Raw genomic sequence first — 14,861 nt, forward strand, 5'->3', positions numbered from 1 at the left:
AATAAAAATTTTAAAATTAAATATTAAGATGTACAGGGCTTAACAGTGACAAATATAAGCATCGAAAGTATAGAATTGATAGAAAAGCACAACAAACACTTTACAAGAAGAGATCTATAGTCTGTTGTCTACAAGAAGGAAGGGTGTCCTGAGACAAGTCTGTAGAACTTGTTGGTGGTATGAGTCTGGTAATGAAGGAGCTCCTCCTGGACCAGGACCTCATGGAGGACTCAGACATTGTTCAGGAGGGACCTCAGTTTGAACCTGATCCTCCTCCCTGATAATGCCATTCAGTTATTTATTTTTTAACCAAATGACCACTTCTTTTGCAATATAAATTATAAAAAAAAAAAAAAAAAAAATGTCCATAAGCCCTGTGTGGACGCATGCAAGAGGTTTTTTTTTTTACATATATATATTTGTCCTTGGGCAAGACACTGAACCCTGAACTGACTGTGTGTGCAGTAAAGGGGTTGGTGGTGGTCGGAGCGGCCGATGGCGCAGATGGGCAGCCTCTCTTCCGTCAGTCTGCCCCAGGGCAGCTGTGGCTTCCGGTCGTAGTTTACCACAATCTAGTTCGGAGTGAATACATAATGCAATGTAAAGTGTCTTTGAGTGTCAGTAAAAGTGTTATATAAAACCAATGCATTATTATTATTATGTCTATAAAGAGGGAGAGGTGAAACTTCTGCAGCTGCAGTTCACACTCCGACCAGCAGGGGCGGTGATGAATAAAACACACTGAACTCCGTCAGAAACAGCAGCAGAAGAGAGCTTCTGGTAAATACCAGAAGGTCCTGAGAGGCGATTAAAACCCCTGATAACCTGATCAAAGCAAACAACTGAACACCCAACATCTGCACACTGGATCCGCCTCGAGGACGGACTCTTCTCTAAGGTGAACTCAAACACGAGCCGGCTCGCAGTACCAACGGTAGCGGTGCGTGTGTTTAGCGGTGGCATTAGCATAAGCGGCTCGGTTAGCTTCGTTTTAGAAGCTTTTTTTCCCCCTTTGAAATGACGATTAACTGTCATATCAAACTCCGCCCGCTCACTTGAATCAGTTCTGTCATGTTACCATAAACTACCGAGTGGAAGTGAAAATGACTTAACGTTACCAGGCCGAGCAGCGGCGGTGAGTTCGTAACGGCGAGTTAGCTGCGTTAGTTTAGCTGGTTTATTTCACCGTTATATCGCATGAGTTGGGTTAACTGGTTGAGTTCGCCTGGGTTAGTTTAACTGGTTTAGTTAGCTTGGTTAAATTTAACTGGGATTATTTGACTGGGTTAGTTTGCGTGAGATTGGCGACTCGTCGCTGTTTTCTGCCTAATTTAACATTCCTGTGTATAATAATGTTGGAGCTGACGCTCCTGTCGGGACTGTTTGATCTGAATGTGGCGTCACAGAGGGTTATGGTGGGTTTGGTTTAATGACCCACAGATTGGGCAATAATGTGAGACAAGTTAGTTTTGCCCTACTGATGATGTGTCGTTGCATTAGTAGTCCTGCTCGGCACACATTAGTTAGGCACACCGCTTATAAATCACGCACCAACGACTCGTTACACCAAAACAACCGGGGGTGGTGAAGTCTGCCAGAAATTGTATAAGTTACTTGTAACTAGCACTGGGTCGCAGTTACCGATTACTTCTTTAGAAAGGACATGATTAACTTCACTATCAACAATCAAAACAAAGTCAAATAACTCAAGAAATATGTTGTATCCCATAGTGACGCCTGTGTTAATCTACACACTGCTGGATTATTGTGACACCTCAGCTGAGGTGCTGTTTCAATTAAAGTTTTATCAGTTAGATGCTCTATAATCTGGATGTTAGAGGAGGAAGATGTTCTTTAATCTGGATGTTGGCTCTTCTTAGAGAAACGGATTCATGACCTAATGACCAGCTGAAGGAACATGAACAAACGGGAGATAATCTACTAACGAGCTGCTAGAAAGAGAAGCTAACTGTTGTGGGTCTGACGCTGCTCAATAATTGATTGTTTTCTAAAACCTTCCTGTTCATGTTCTTGGTTGCAGGTGGTGAATCTGATTTTTATTGCTTTGACGTGATTGATTGTCTGTAGTAACTTCTGGAATTCATCCTGTTCTAACAGGAACACGATGGAAGAACAAAGTGCAGACATCGAGGTGACGGTGAAGACCCTGGACTCCCAGAGCCGGACCTACACCGTCGGACCTCAGGTAGACACACACACACACACACACACACACACACACACACACACACACACACACACACACACACACACACACACACTTTTCCCTAACCAGCCAGAGTGGAGTTGAAGTGTGTCTTTGTCTGTCCAGTTGACGGTGAGAGAGTTCAAGGAGCACATCGCTCCGTCGGTGGGCATCCCGGTGGACAAACAGCGGCTGATCTACCAGGGCCGAGTGCTGCAGGACGAACGCACGCTGGCAGACTACAGTGAGTCGCTGCTCTAATCTGAAAACTCTTTCCACCTTCAGATTTGTCCTTTTTTAAAAGTTTGTTTTCCTGCCACTTTTGGCTTTTAACTGATAAAACACAAAACACCAGATTTTAAGCCCAAAGTCTCTTTTAAAAAAAGTTTTATTTGCACTTTTTAAAAAATAAAAATAAAAAAATCTTTTCAAGATGTTGAGCCAATCAACCTATGAACTATTTGCAGTTTCAGTTCTCTGCTCAGGAACGTTGACATGTGGAGTGTGTGAAGTTCAGTGGCTTCAGTTTCAGCTTCCAAACGAGTCATCGGAGATTAAATCTGTGAAAATCCGAGGTTCCATTCCTCCTCTTCTGTCAGAGTCCAAGTCCTACATATGTTTGTGGTGCTTCCAGATGTGGGGGGGAAGGTGATCCACCTGGTGGAGCGTGCGCCCCCGCCTCCCTCCCAGCCGGCCTCTGGGTCTGGGGGCTCTTCGTCCGACAGCGGGCCATCCTCATCCTCACAGGGAACCAATCAGGTTCCTCCGCACGACCGCAACGCCAATAGCTACGTGATGCTGGGAACCTTCAACCTGCCCGTCAACATCATGGACCCCCAGCAGATCCAGGTGGGTCCGAGACCAGGTCTATAGAGGGACCGGGTCTACAGAAGGACGCAGGCTCTTAGAAAAAACAAGGTGTTGGAGGTTCCTTCAGGTCCAAAAATAAGAAGGATAATTAGAACTCAGGAAACAAATGAGCTTATAAGTGGTTATCATTCAGGTCATAACTGAGAAGTTTATAGTTTTCATTGGGGAAAAGAAAGAAAATTACAATATTTGATCATTATATTATAGCAGAATGGGTCCAATCGTAGCCTCAGGGACACAGAATGGGTCCGATCGGATCCGAGCCACCCTGTAGCACCAGTAGCTACGCCCTCCGGTGGCTTTTTGGTCTTAGATATTTCATTTCGCTGTTTTCGTATCTGGATCTGTACAGCGGTCTGCACCTCCACCAGTCTACACCTCCAGCAACTTCATTAATTAGAAAAGGGTCCAGGGGTTCCTGAAGCAGCTTGGTTCAATAGAAAAGTCTTACTGGTTTAATGTGGGGTTGAAGGGTCAGTGCTGGTCCTTGTTCCTCACAGTGGCTCTGGAGGTCAAAGGTCAAAGTAATACCATCCAGTGATTTGACATGTTTACATAATTTCTCTCTCACGTGTTTTGAACTTGTGTTAATGGTTCTGTGGTAAAAAGTTCCGTCGTTATAGATCTGTGTTGTTTGCGCGGCTGCGGCTGTAACGGTGTGCGTTTGGTGATGTGGTGATGAAGTGAAGTGTGTCCTGCAGATGTCGGTCCAGCAGATGGTCTCCGGGATGGGGGAGAACGCCCGGAACGCCCGGGTCACCACCAGCACAGGGGTGAGAACCTGTGCACACTCCGCTCCGTACGCACCGGCCTCGAACCACGTTCCCATGGTAACCATTAACCCTCTGTGTCCTGTCGCAGAGCAACGGCTCGGTCAACGTGCACATAGACATGGACCAGCCGGTGCAGAGCGAGCCACGGCTTCGCCTGGTGTTGGCAGAGAACCTTCTGAGGGACGTCAACGAGCTGCTGCAGAGGCTCGAGGTCAGTCGCAAACGCCACTTTAAACCTCCAGCACGACTAAACTGCTCCCCTAGTGGTCAGTTTGACCACTGCATCCAAATGGACTTGATGTAAATCAAACCTGGTCCTGATATCAGTCGATGAAATTCTCATCTTTCTGTGGACGAGGTATTTGGTTGTGATTAATTGGTTTCGGGTTAGAAACACACACCTCAACACAATAATTCTGATAATTATTTACAATAATTTGTTGTAAATACTTTTATTCTTCCTAGTCTTTGTTTTAATGTTTAATATCTTATCTGTTCTTCAGTGTTTTGTTGCTGCCACAGGGGGCGCTGCAAATTACATTTCACTGCAGCCGTTTAACATTGATTTCAGAGTGACGATAACAAACTGTTCTCTTGTAAAAGTTTTCTCTACATGTATTTTCTGATTTCAGGGTCAAACGACCGACTCGCCCTCTCAAACCGACTCTGCCGCTGCTCCTGCCGCTGCTCCTGCTCCTGCTGCTGCTGCTGCTGCTGCTGCTCCTCCTCCTCCCTCCTCCTCCTCCACCACCTCCACTCCTTCTCCCTCTGCCCAGCCCATGGACACATCCCCTCCTCCGTCCACTCCTCCGCCTCCTACGTCTACCTCCGCTCAGTCTGAGGGACCGACTCCGCAGCCCGGACCAAAGTGAGACTTCCTGTTCTGATCTTCCTCCTCCGTCAGGAGCTGCCGTGTCGCCATCTTCACCTGCTTGTCGTTTGCCCCTGCAGCCATCCCAGCCCCGCCGAGCTGGCAGAGATGCTGACGGAGCTGCGCAGGGTGGAGGAGCGACTGCAGCCGTTCATCCAGAGAGCTCACACCATCCTGGAGACGGCCACTAACGCCGAGTACAACAACAACACGGTGAGTCGCTCCGCCGCTCATCATTACTGGTAGTATTGGAGCGTTACCACATGGAGGGCATCAGAGCTGCCATCTCAGTAACTCGGCCCACAATAATCCATGTCTCTGCAGTTGATAGATTAGATTAAATTAGACTGGATTAGATTATCAGGACCGTCGGAGTTCAGTGGTCCACCAGTCGACTGAATGAGGTGTTTGTTTCTTCAGGAGAGAGAGACGGACCAGCGGACTCTGGTCATGACGTGGGAGTGTCTCCGTCTCCTTGGTAACGCCCTGGTGGCCCTCAGTGACCTGCGCCTGAACCTGATGAGTCCGGTGCCCCGCCACCTCCACGTGGTCCGCCCCTTCTCCCACTACACCCCCCCGGTCACCCTGCCCGGAGCCGTCCACCATCACATCCCCGTGCAAGTAAGGCAGTGCCGGCGTGTGAGTGTGGCGGGTCCACCCTCCTCACCATGCTCAACCTGCCCACCCTCCACACCCTGCTCACCCCTTTCACCCTCCTTACTTCTCCCCACCCTCCTCACTCCTCCCACCTCTCACTTTGCTCACTTTCTCTCTACAGATGAACCTGGGTGCCACAGTAACTGTTGCTGCAAACAGCACTGAGGGACAAGCCCCACCCCCCCAGTCGGCCGGCCAATCTGAGCAGGCAGGTCAGGGACAGACCTCCCCCCCACAGACTACCCCGTCCAATCAGCAGGCTGGACAGGGACAGGCCGGCCCCCGGGTCATCAGGATCAGCCACCAGGCAGTCCCGGTGGTCATGATGCAGATGAACACGGACGGTGTGTTGCCCCCCCCCCTGTCGCCCCTGATTGAATAATGCTCCTCCACATCGAGCTGCACTGCGTCGCCATGGACACCAGGTCACATGACTCTGTTCACAGGCTTTCTGTTGTTCTGTTTTCTGTGCAGGTCCAGGATCGAACCCTGCAGCCGCTGGACAGCAGATGCCTGGACAGCCAGGTGAGCAAATCAAACCTCCGCCTTCGATAAAACAACTAAAAAATTTAATTAATTAAAATAAATTCTCCTCACATTTTTGTGTGATGGCATTTTAAACATTTCCAGGGTAGAATGGTTAACCATTTACAATTCAATTTCAAATAAAATAAATAAGTGAAATCCATGCCAGAACAGGGCCTAAAGTTTGAACCTGGAAATAAATACGATCTGAAAGTGAGAAAAAAATGTGAAACTTGAAAACAGGATTTAAATGTGAAAAAAATAAGATCCTAATCTGAAAACACTAAACCTGCAAGTGAAAAAACACCTACATTTAAAAAAATATATTTAAGAGTGAAAAATGAAAATAAAGGATTTTATCAAAAGAATTCCAGAGCTGAACCAAAATTATATGTAAAGTGAAAAAGCTTTTCATACACTTATTTTTATTTTGAATAAAATAATGATGATGATGATAATAATAATAATAGCTCCATACTCACCCGAATGAGTAATCCAGAGATCACTCGACTCGTACTCTAATTTTATAATATGTGTGTTACCTGTTCGAAAAGTATTGATCAGACTGATCCACAGACGTCAGTCAGGTTCATTCTCACAACGTAAACAATCTTTCAGCCCCAAGATGAAACCGTCCAAACAGATTGCAATCAGGACTTAATCCTGGTTCTGACCCTGTGTCTGTGTCGCCCCCTTCAGGCGCCCTCCCTCCGGACTTCATGAGGAACCTCATGCAGCAAATCAGCCAGTACGCCGCCGCCGTGGCAACCAGTGCCGCCTCAGCTGCCGCCACAGGCCAGCCCACGCCGCCAGGCTACAGCTCCACAGCCAACTCCTCCACCACCACCACGGGCCCCAACACGCCCACCACCACCCCCACTGCGCCCCCTCCACCCCCGCACGCCGGCCCCCAGCCCCAGGCCAGGGTGGTGTTCACCCGGCCACCCTTTGCACCCAACATGCCCCCGCCGCCCTTCGGCTCCCGGGCCACCACCTTCAACGTGCGGGCAGCCATGCCGGGGCAGCAGCCGGGGCAGGTGGGCAGACCCTCTCTGATTGGTTACATCTCGTCTGTCCTCGCTCGGCTCCGCCGATCAACCAGGAGAGACGATTCAAATCAGTAAAACTAGAGATGCACCGATACCAGTATCTGTTCAATACAAGACATGAGCACTTGTACTCGTACTCATAAAACTGACACCGATACCACGTTATGGCAGCGCGCGGTTTACGGCACTTGACTGCAAGGCGCCGGCGGCCAGTGAGGAGCGAATAGCTCTATTTTTTCAGCCGTCTTTCTCAAAAATTGAGGTTGGAGCTTCACTAAATCAGTGAAATGGAGCTGCCGCTACTTAAACTGGCTTTAGCAGCCAAAATACTACCTGTGTTTAGTCTGTTCCACCGAGCACACCCCACCCCCACCCTGGGCGCTCCTAAATGAATGTAGAGGAGACTCTGCAGTTTGTCAAAGTTCTATTGAAAGCACTTTTGTTAAATGTTAGTTCTCAGTTTATGACAAAGTGTTAACCCTTCCTGCTCCGGTCTCCAGACCGTGGTTGGAAGACTCATGGGAGACCAACGTCTACTCTGGGCCGAAGCTGTCCTCAGCTTCGGGGTTAACTCCCTCGCCTCACAGCAGGAAAGCAGGACACGAGACCCTGTTTCTGAGATGAACATTTATTTGCCAGTTACTTTTAAGTACAGCTTCTTGCTAGATACTCATACACACGCTCACTCCCTCATGCACACTGGTCAAGCGAGCAGCGAGCCCAAACATTGTTAAAGGGCCCACGTGCACACACACACTCACACACATTCTCCGATAACAAAAGTTTTATTGAAATGTTTTCTTACAGTAAATGTGGCAGTGCCATGAAAGAACAAGTTTTGAATGTCAGTACATCACAATGTAGGAATGTTGTTCAAATAGCATCTGTGGAAAAATATAAATGGGTGTATTGGCCTAAGTACTCGGTATTGGTGAGTACTCAAGTCCAAGTAGTCATTTGGAAAAAAAGTGTTATCAGTGCCTCCCTAATTAAAGCAGTGATGTGAAATGCAGCATTTCTTACTAAGTTTTCAAAAGGCAGCATGTGAAATTTAGGTGATGTACACCAGGTGGCAGTGTTGAGTCTGCTCACCGTCAGTCACTTTTGTCTTTTCCTTTTGGTGAGGTCACTGCAGAGCTCGAACCGGCAACCCCGACTCCTGCTTTCTCCTGGTGAAGAGAGTAAAACTGCTCGTCACTAAATGAGTTAACAAATAGCATCATCCTGCAGATCCAGTTCAGCCAATCACAGCTGAGGATGGCTGAAGGCAGGTTGAACCCCGGATGTGGCGCGCACACACACACACACACACACACACACACACACACACACACACACACACACACACACACACACACACACACACCAGTGAACCTCATGCATGTGTCTGAACATGGTTGACCAGTGACCTGTGTCCGATCTGTTTTGAGGCCATGTGAAAGCGCCAGTTCCGTTTTATTTTTGTTATGTATGTCACTATGTGTGTTAATCACACACATACTAGTTTGAGGGTTTTAACAGGATTCCTTCACAGGCTGAGGTTTGGGCTGGTTTGGGTTTTACCTTGTTTGGGCTGAAAGCAGTGAGTCACATCTGGCAACCCTGGCGCTGACCAACGCCTCGTCCATATTTGCTTCGTAAACACCGTGTTCGTCGTGATGTAACACCTTCTTTGGCGCAGGCGCTCGCTCTGGGGTTGGATAACGTTCGCGCTTCAGTCCGATGGAAGTCCAGTTTGAAATATAGCCTGAACGATCACGTAGAGAAACCCGATCCCAGCATGAAGACCTGAAGCCTGAACCTCCGCTCCAAAACAGTCGTGGTTCTTTAACAAACCGCTTGTGTTGATCGATGGTTCTTTAACAGTCGTCGTCTCTCTCGCAGGCGTTCAACCCAGCGGCTCTGAACCAGATGATCAGCGGCCTGGTGGGCCAGCTGCTGCTCCCCGGACAGACGGGTCGGTTCTCCATGCGTCTCGCCGCCACGTCTCGTGTGTTTTCAGTGGAACTCCTGCTGACTGATACTGTTCTTCGTCCTCCAGCAGGTCCAACAGTCACATCCTCTTCCTCCGCCTCCACATCCACATCCTCCTCTTCCTCCTCCACATCCTCTTCCTCCTCCTTCTCTTTCTCCTCCTCTGGTCCAACTCCTCCCCCTGCTGCCGGCTCCAACCCCACCCCCCCGAACCAGAGCGAGTCCGGCACCACTGAGCCCCAGAACCAGGACCAGGCTCCAGACCTGGGCCAGCTCCTGGGCTCTCTGCTGGGGATGACAGGCGGGGCCGGAGCCTCCATGGGGGCCCCCTCCATCACAGTCACCACGTCGGGGGTCCCGGCCTTCATCCAGGGGGTCAATGACTTCATGCAGCAGGTCAGTGGGACTGTTGAACCTGTGATGGGACCAGAGCTGTGTCGGTACCACATGTTGTCCTCCTGTTTGTGTCCAGGCCCAGCCCGTCTTCGCTCCTCCTCCACCCCCCTTCGGGACTGCCCCCACAGCCTCGGCTGCCCCTGCTGCCGGGCCAGGTACCGCGCCTCCCCCCAACCCCCCGGGGGCAGCGTCAGCTGAGACCCTGAATCCAGAGCTGTTCACCGGGATCATGACGGGGGTCCTCAGCACCATGATGGGCTCCCTGGGTCAGACCCAGAACGACACCGAGAGCATTGCACAGTTCATGCAGAGACTGTCCCAGACCACCAACATCTTCATCAGCCCCGAGGACCCCACAGGTCAGTCTGAGACCGGGTCTGAAGACTGGGTCAGTCTGAGACTTGTAGGCTAACCTGAGTGTTTCTGTGTTAACTTGGATGTTGACTCCTAGTCTCTCTAATCACTCGTGGCGCCTCTGTATTGACTCGTGTGTCTGCAGGGTTCTTCGGGGAGCTGCTGATGCTGCTGTGCCAGACGTTCACCATGACAGACCTGGTGATGCTGCTTCACGGTCAGCCGCAGCCTCTGACCCGCCTCCAGCCTCAACTCACACAGTTCTTCAACCACAACTACCTGAACGGCAGCGAGCCCACCGACCACAACATCGCCGTCAGTACCACCACCACAACAACAATCAGTATCACAACAACAATAACTCCAGCAACAATCAATATCACAACAACAACAACAATCACTCCAACAACCATCAGTATCACAACAACAACAATAACTCCAACAACAATCAGTATCACTACAACAACAATCACTTCAACAACAATCGGTATCACTACAACAACAATCACTTCAACAACAACATCAATCACTCCAACAACAATCAGTACCACAACAACAACCGGTGCCTCCCTCCACACTCATTCAGAGATGCTGAACGTTTCACAGCTGAGGGAGAACCCTGGACATGAAGACATCTTAAAGTTTTTCCTTCCGCTGCCTGAAGCTGCAGAACGTTTAACCACCATGAAGAAACTGCGACGCCACTTGGCTTCATGAACTTGAGTTCACCTGGAGTCTGTGTGAGACGTTGTCTGACTGAAGTGTTTTTCCTCCTGCAGGCTGCTGCTGACCGGCTGGTTAATGAACTGGAGGACTACATCACCGAGAGCTTCGTACGTCCTCCACTGTCACACATCACTTCACACAAACGGCCACGGTTCAGTCGTTTTATCACTGAACTGCGGTCAAAGCATCGAGAGTCAAATCTTACCTGTACGGTGCAAAGTACAAACCCTCTTTAAACTGAGCTGTTGGTTTATATCACTTCACAGAATAAACATTGAGTGAGTAATCAGATTACTTTGCCAAAATATACTCAGCACTGCCACAGAGGAGCTCTGTGAGGCGATCATAGCTCATTAAAGACAAACTGATTATTAGTTCGGTCCTTAAAAGAAACACTGACCGCGTTTTCAGCAATCTGAGATTCAAACCCAAGAATGTTCCTACAGCCTGAATAAGATTTCAGACTCGATCAACGTAAACATTTAAAGTTTGATTGGTTATTCAGTGAACTACCAGACCTCCGTGTTGTCGAGGATATGTCAATACATAAACTCCTTTGTTGCTCCTCTTCGCTCTGGACGGAGCAGAAGGTGACTCTGGCCACTCAGCCCCATGTTCTGCCTCCCCTGTGTGTGTTCACGTCTCTCAGTTCACCTCCATCGGTCCTCCAGGTCCTTGTTGTTCTGCCTCGTGGTCTTTGGTCCTGTAGCGTCCATCTGAGGGTTTTAGTGATGTTGGTTGTTTGGGTCCTAAAGACGTCTAAGGACGCGAAAAGGAGATCAGCAGTTTAATCCCGTTTTATAGGATCAGTGTGAGAAAAAAACGATAAAACCCCTGAACTGTTGGCCAGTGTGGATATCTCAGAATAACTGGAGCGTTTGATCCTCACTGTTTGTTATGCTTCTTATGTCGGGCGGTGTGTTGGACTCCTTCCTGTCTGAGGTGCATTAACATCCTGTCTGTCCTCCAGAGAGAGTCTGCAGTGTCGGTGCTGGACGGCGTCGACGTCACTCAGACCAACATGTCCTTCTTCAGGCAGCAGCTCACACACATCGCCACACACATCCTGCGCTGCACTGGTGTGTGTGTGTGTGTGTTGTTTATCTGTTTGTGTTTATCTGTTTGTGTTTGTGTGTGTCTGGATTAAATTAGAATGAAATGTAATCTTTTGAACTAAAATCTGATGTAATCTCTGGGTGTTGTAAAGTTGAACCAGCTGAGATTCAGATGAGAGGGATGGACAGGAAGTCGATCGATTATTTCAGTTTCAGAGTGTGAGTTTAAAGTTTTAATGTAGAGGAATGTGGTGTGCATATCTTTTACACACACTTGTGTTTGGAGAATGAAGGTCCGTCCAGTTGTTCCTCCAGAGCAGCTCGGTGATGAAGCGACGTTGTGTTTTGCTCCTCAGACGAGACGTTCGGCCCGCGGCTGCTCCAGATGTGTAACCAGGCTCTGTTCCAGTGTCTGGCCCTCAACCTACACTGCCTGAGGGGAGACCAGCGAGCGCTGACCACCTTCATCAACCACCGGCTGGTCAGCACACACACACACACACACACACACACACACACACACACACACACACTACTCTTCTGCTCACACAGACACCCCCACACACCCCCACCTTAAGCAGAGCCACAGACGGAGTGTGTGTTTTGTGTTGCGGTTCTAGCGGAGGATGTCGAGCGACATCAGTCCGTCGCTGGTGAACTGGATGACCAGCATGATGACCATGAGGCTGCAGGTCATCCTGGAGCACATGCCCGTCACGCAGGACCAGATCCAGCACTACATCGTCCCCACGCGGGTAGGCCCCGCCCACACGCCAACGCTACACACCCCTGCGCTTCACCACACACACACAGAGAGAATGATTTTCAAACGTTTCTACCTAAATTCCATCAAATTAATTTCATAAACTTTAACATGGAAAAATAGTTTTTGTCTCATTGTGACAAAATAATTCCCACAAAAAGTTTTAGGAGTTTTAATGTGAAAACAGGAAGTTTTGAGAAGCTGCTTCCTGACAACTGCTCTCCTGGAGAGTGAGAGGAGTGACTCCTGCAGAGTGAGACTCCCCCCTCTCACCTGATGAACGGCTCGTCTCCAGTTCACCTCCGTCTTAAATGTCTGATTAATAATGGATGTTGTTGACAGACGGCGCCGCCTGCAGCCGCCGCCATGCGAGGGGCTGAGCGCCACGGTACAAGTCTCCGCCCCTCACCTCTCGTTTCCTCCGCAGATCGGGGACACGCCGTCTCCGGCTGCCGCCACCACCGCCGAGGAGGCCATGTCTGTGTCACACGAAACCCAGCCGTCGCCCCGGGAGACCCGGCCGTCGCCCCGGGAGACCAGGACGCTGCCCGGAGACCTGGGGGCCTCAGGAGGAGCGGCGCCGTTAGGCGGCGACATGGCAGGAGCGGAGGGAGGAAGTGAGGAGGCCACTGGGGAGACGGAGGCCTGGACGGCAACAGTTCCTCCTGTAAGAGCCACACAGCAGGGGGGGGGGGGGGGGGGGGGGTCGTCATGGCAACATGCATCCACCAATCACAACGCTTTTCACTCGAACATGTCAACATTTCAAGTGAACAAACAATTAAAGTTCAGAGAAGTTTTGAAAAATGTAATATTAAAGTGTGTGTGTGTGTGTCAGGAGTGGGTTCCAATCATCCGCTGTGACATCATGACTCAGAGGAAGATGAAGGCTCAGCCTCCGCTGTCAGACGCTTACCTGCACGGCATGCCGGCCAAGCGCAGGAAGGTGAGGCCCCGCCCCCTTTTTCACAACTGAGGAGGTGCTCACCTGGTGACGTGTGTGTGTGTGTGTGTGTTTTACCAGACGGGGCAGGGCAGCGGCAGCCTGCTCTCTCTCTCTGACGCAGTGACTCAAGCAGCTCGATCGGCCGGCGTGAAGCCGATCACCTCAGCTGAGAGTCTGCAGGACGAGCTGGAGACTGCTGAGCTCCGGGAGCAGTACTCTGAGCAGGTAACTGTAATCTGTACTCTGAGCAGGGAGCAGTACTCTGAGCAGGTAGCTGTAATCTGTACTCTGAGCAGGGAGCTTTACTCTGAGCAGGTAACTGTAATCTGCACTCTGAGCTCCGGGAGCAGTACTCTGAGCAGGTAGCTGTAATCTGCACTCTGAGCTCCGGGAGCAGTACTCTGAGCAGGTAACTGTAATCTGCACTCTGAGCTCCGGGAGCAGTACTCTGAGCAGGTAACTGTAATCTGCACTCTGAGCTCCGGGAGCAGTACTCTGAGCAGGTAGCTGTAATCTGTACTCTGAGCAGGTAACTGTAATCTTAGTAACTGTAATCTACTCTGAACAGGTAACTAATTTTAGCAGATAATGTTCTGGTTTGTATTTTGTTCCTTCATATTAACCCCTTTTCTTCCTCCTCCTCCTCCTCCTCCTCTCAGGTGAAAAGCGACATAAAGAAGCGAGTGAGAGAAGATCCAGATTTCACCTCCCAGCAGTTCCCAAACGCACACAGAGCTTTTTCCTCAGACTCGTAATCAAAACGTGTTCTGAGGCTTCTTTTCTCCCTCGATCCTCCGTCACTTCTCCATCTGACCACCAGGGGGAGTGCAGCTTTGTCACCTTGTTTTAAAGCAGCTCCCTCGTGTTCTTAGCTTTTTACTCCGAGTGAGTGAACGTTTGATTCGAGTCACTTTGTTTCAGTTTGGATGTGAATGTTTGCACGTGTTTTTTTTTTTGTTTTTTTTTCCCCCTATCCTTGTTACCATGGGGACCGATTCCTCGTCGTTTCCCGGACTTTTTGCTTTCATGTGATGCTGTTTGGTACATAAATGTACAGCGAGCATAATTAAAAACCTTGATGACATCACAGGAAGTGACATCACTGTGTTGGGAGACTTTCTGGGGGGGGGATTTTTTTTCTCAAACTACCATTTTTAACAAAAGATACTCAACTTTAGAGTAAAAATATTGAAACGAAGGCCTGAAAAACTTGTTTAAAAAAAAAAAAAAAACAACTTTAAACTGGAAGAAACTTCTTTAACTTACGTTAAAAAAAACAGCGTCTTTACAAGAAATATACTGATTAGTCTTTTAGTTTGAAAGATTTATTAATTCATAGAACCATGACAAGGTGTTTGGTGAGAAGAACACAAAGGCCTTTTGCGCACACACACACACACAAAACTATGCTCGGCTCGTGGCCGATCCGGTCGAACTACCTCTCGCTCACTTCCTGTTCAGGATCCGGTTGAAGGTGAAAAATGTGACCGAGGACGATTTTCTGAATCAGGATGAAAACTAAGTGAAGAGGCTCACTGAACACACGCGCACGCACACACACACACACACACACACACACACTCTACTGTGAGATTAAAGGAAAAAGACACATAGGAAATCCTGTTAAACGTAATAACCTGTGTGTGTAGGGAGCGGTGCCGTGTTTACAGAAGGCGTGTTTCGGTCCCCGAGGTCA

General features: G+C 49.2%; 1 protein-coding gene across 2 annotated transcripts; it reads left to right on the forward strand.

Moving 5' to 3' along the window:
- Positions 1 to 743: 743 nt before the first annotated feature.
- bag6 (BCL2 associated athanogene 6) lies at positions 744 to 14,283 on the forward strand. 2 transcript variants are annotated; one of them, XM_080470968.1, is made up of 24 exons: positions 744 to 898; positions 2,119 to 2,206; positions 2,333 to 2,450; positions 2,841 to 3,055; positions 3,778 to 3,849; positions 3,938 to 4,060; positions 4,482 to 4,717; positions 4,801 to 4,933; positions 5,141 to 5,341; positions 5,499 to 5,721; positions 5,852 to 5,902; positions 6,602 to 6,939; positions 8,836 to 8,908; positions 8,996 to 9,321; positions 9,398 to 9,680; positions 9,821 to 9,990; positions 10,455 to 10,508; positions 11,372 to 11,480; positions 11,813 to 11,937; positions 12,077 to 12,211; positions 12,647 to 12,886; positions 13,058 to 13,165; positions 13,244 to 13,390; positions 13,825 to 14,283. In XM_080470968.1, exons 2-24 carry the CDS (start codon positions 2,126 to 2,128, stop codon positions 13,918 to 13,920), a joined length of 3,657 nt encoding a protein of 1,218 aa, XP_080327094.1. In that variant the 5' UTR covers positions 744 to 898; positions 2,119 to 2,125; the 3' UTR covers positions 13,921 to 14,283. The 2 variants fall into 2 exon arrangements, with proteins under 2 accessions (XP_080327094.1, XP_080327093.1); XM_080470967.1 differs by having other exon boundaries at positions 753 to 898; positions 8,993 to 9,321.
- Positions 14,284 to 14,861: the final 578 nt, after the last annotated feature.

This window comes from Lipophrys pholis (genome assembly GCF_963383615.2).
Source record: "Lipophrys pholis genome assembly, chromosome: 9".
Lineage (NCBI taxonomy): Eukaryota > Metazoa > Chordata > Actinopteri > Blenniiformes > Blenniidae > Lipophrys > Lipophrys pholis.

Coding starts and splice junctions, on each gene's coding strand:
- bag6 (XM_080470967.1), top strand. CDS start 2,126: ATGGAAGAACAAAGTGCAGACATCGAGGTGACGGTGAAGACCCTGGAC. Junction 3,056..3,777: donor TGGACCCCCAGCAGATCCAG/GTGGGTCCGAGA, acceptor TGTGTCCTGCAG/ATGTCGGTCCAGCAGATGGT. Junction 13,166..13,243: donor TGCCGGCCAAGCGCAGGAAG/GTGAGGCCCCGC, acceptor GTGTTTTACCAG/ACGGGGCAGGGCAGCGGCAG.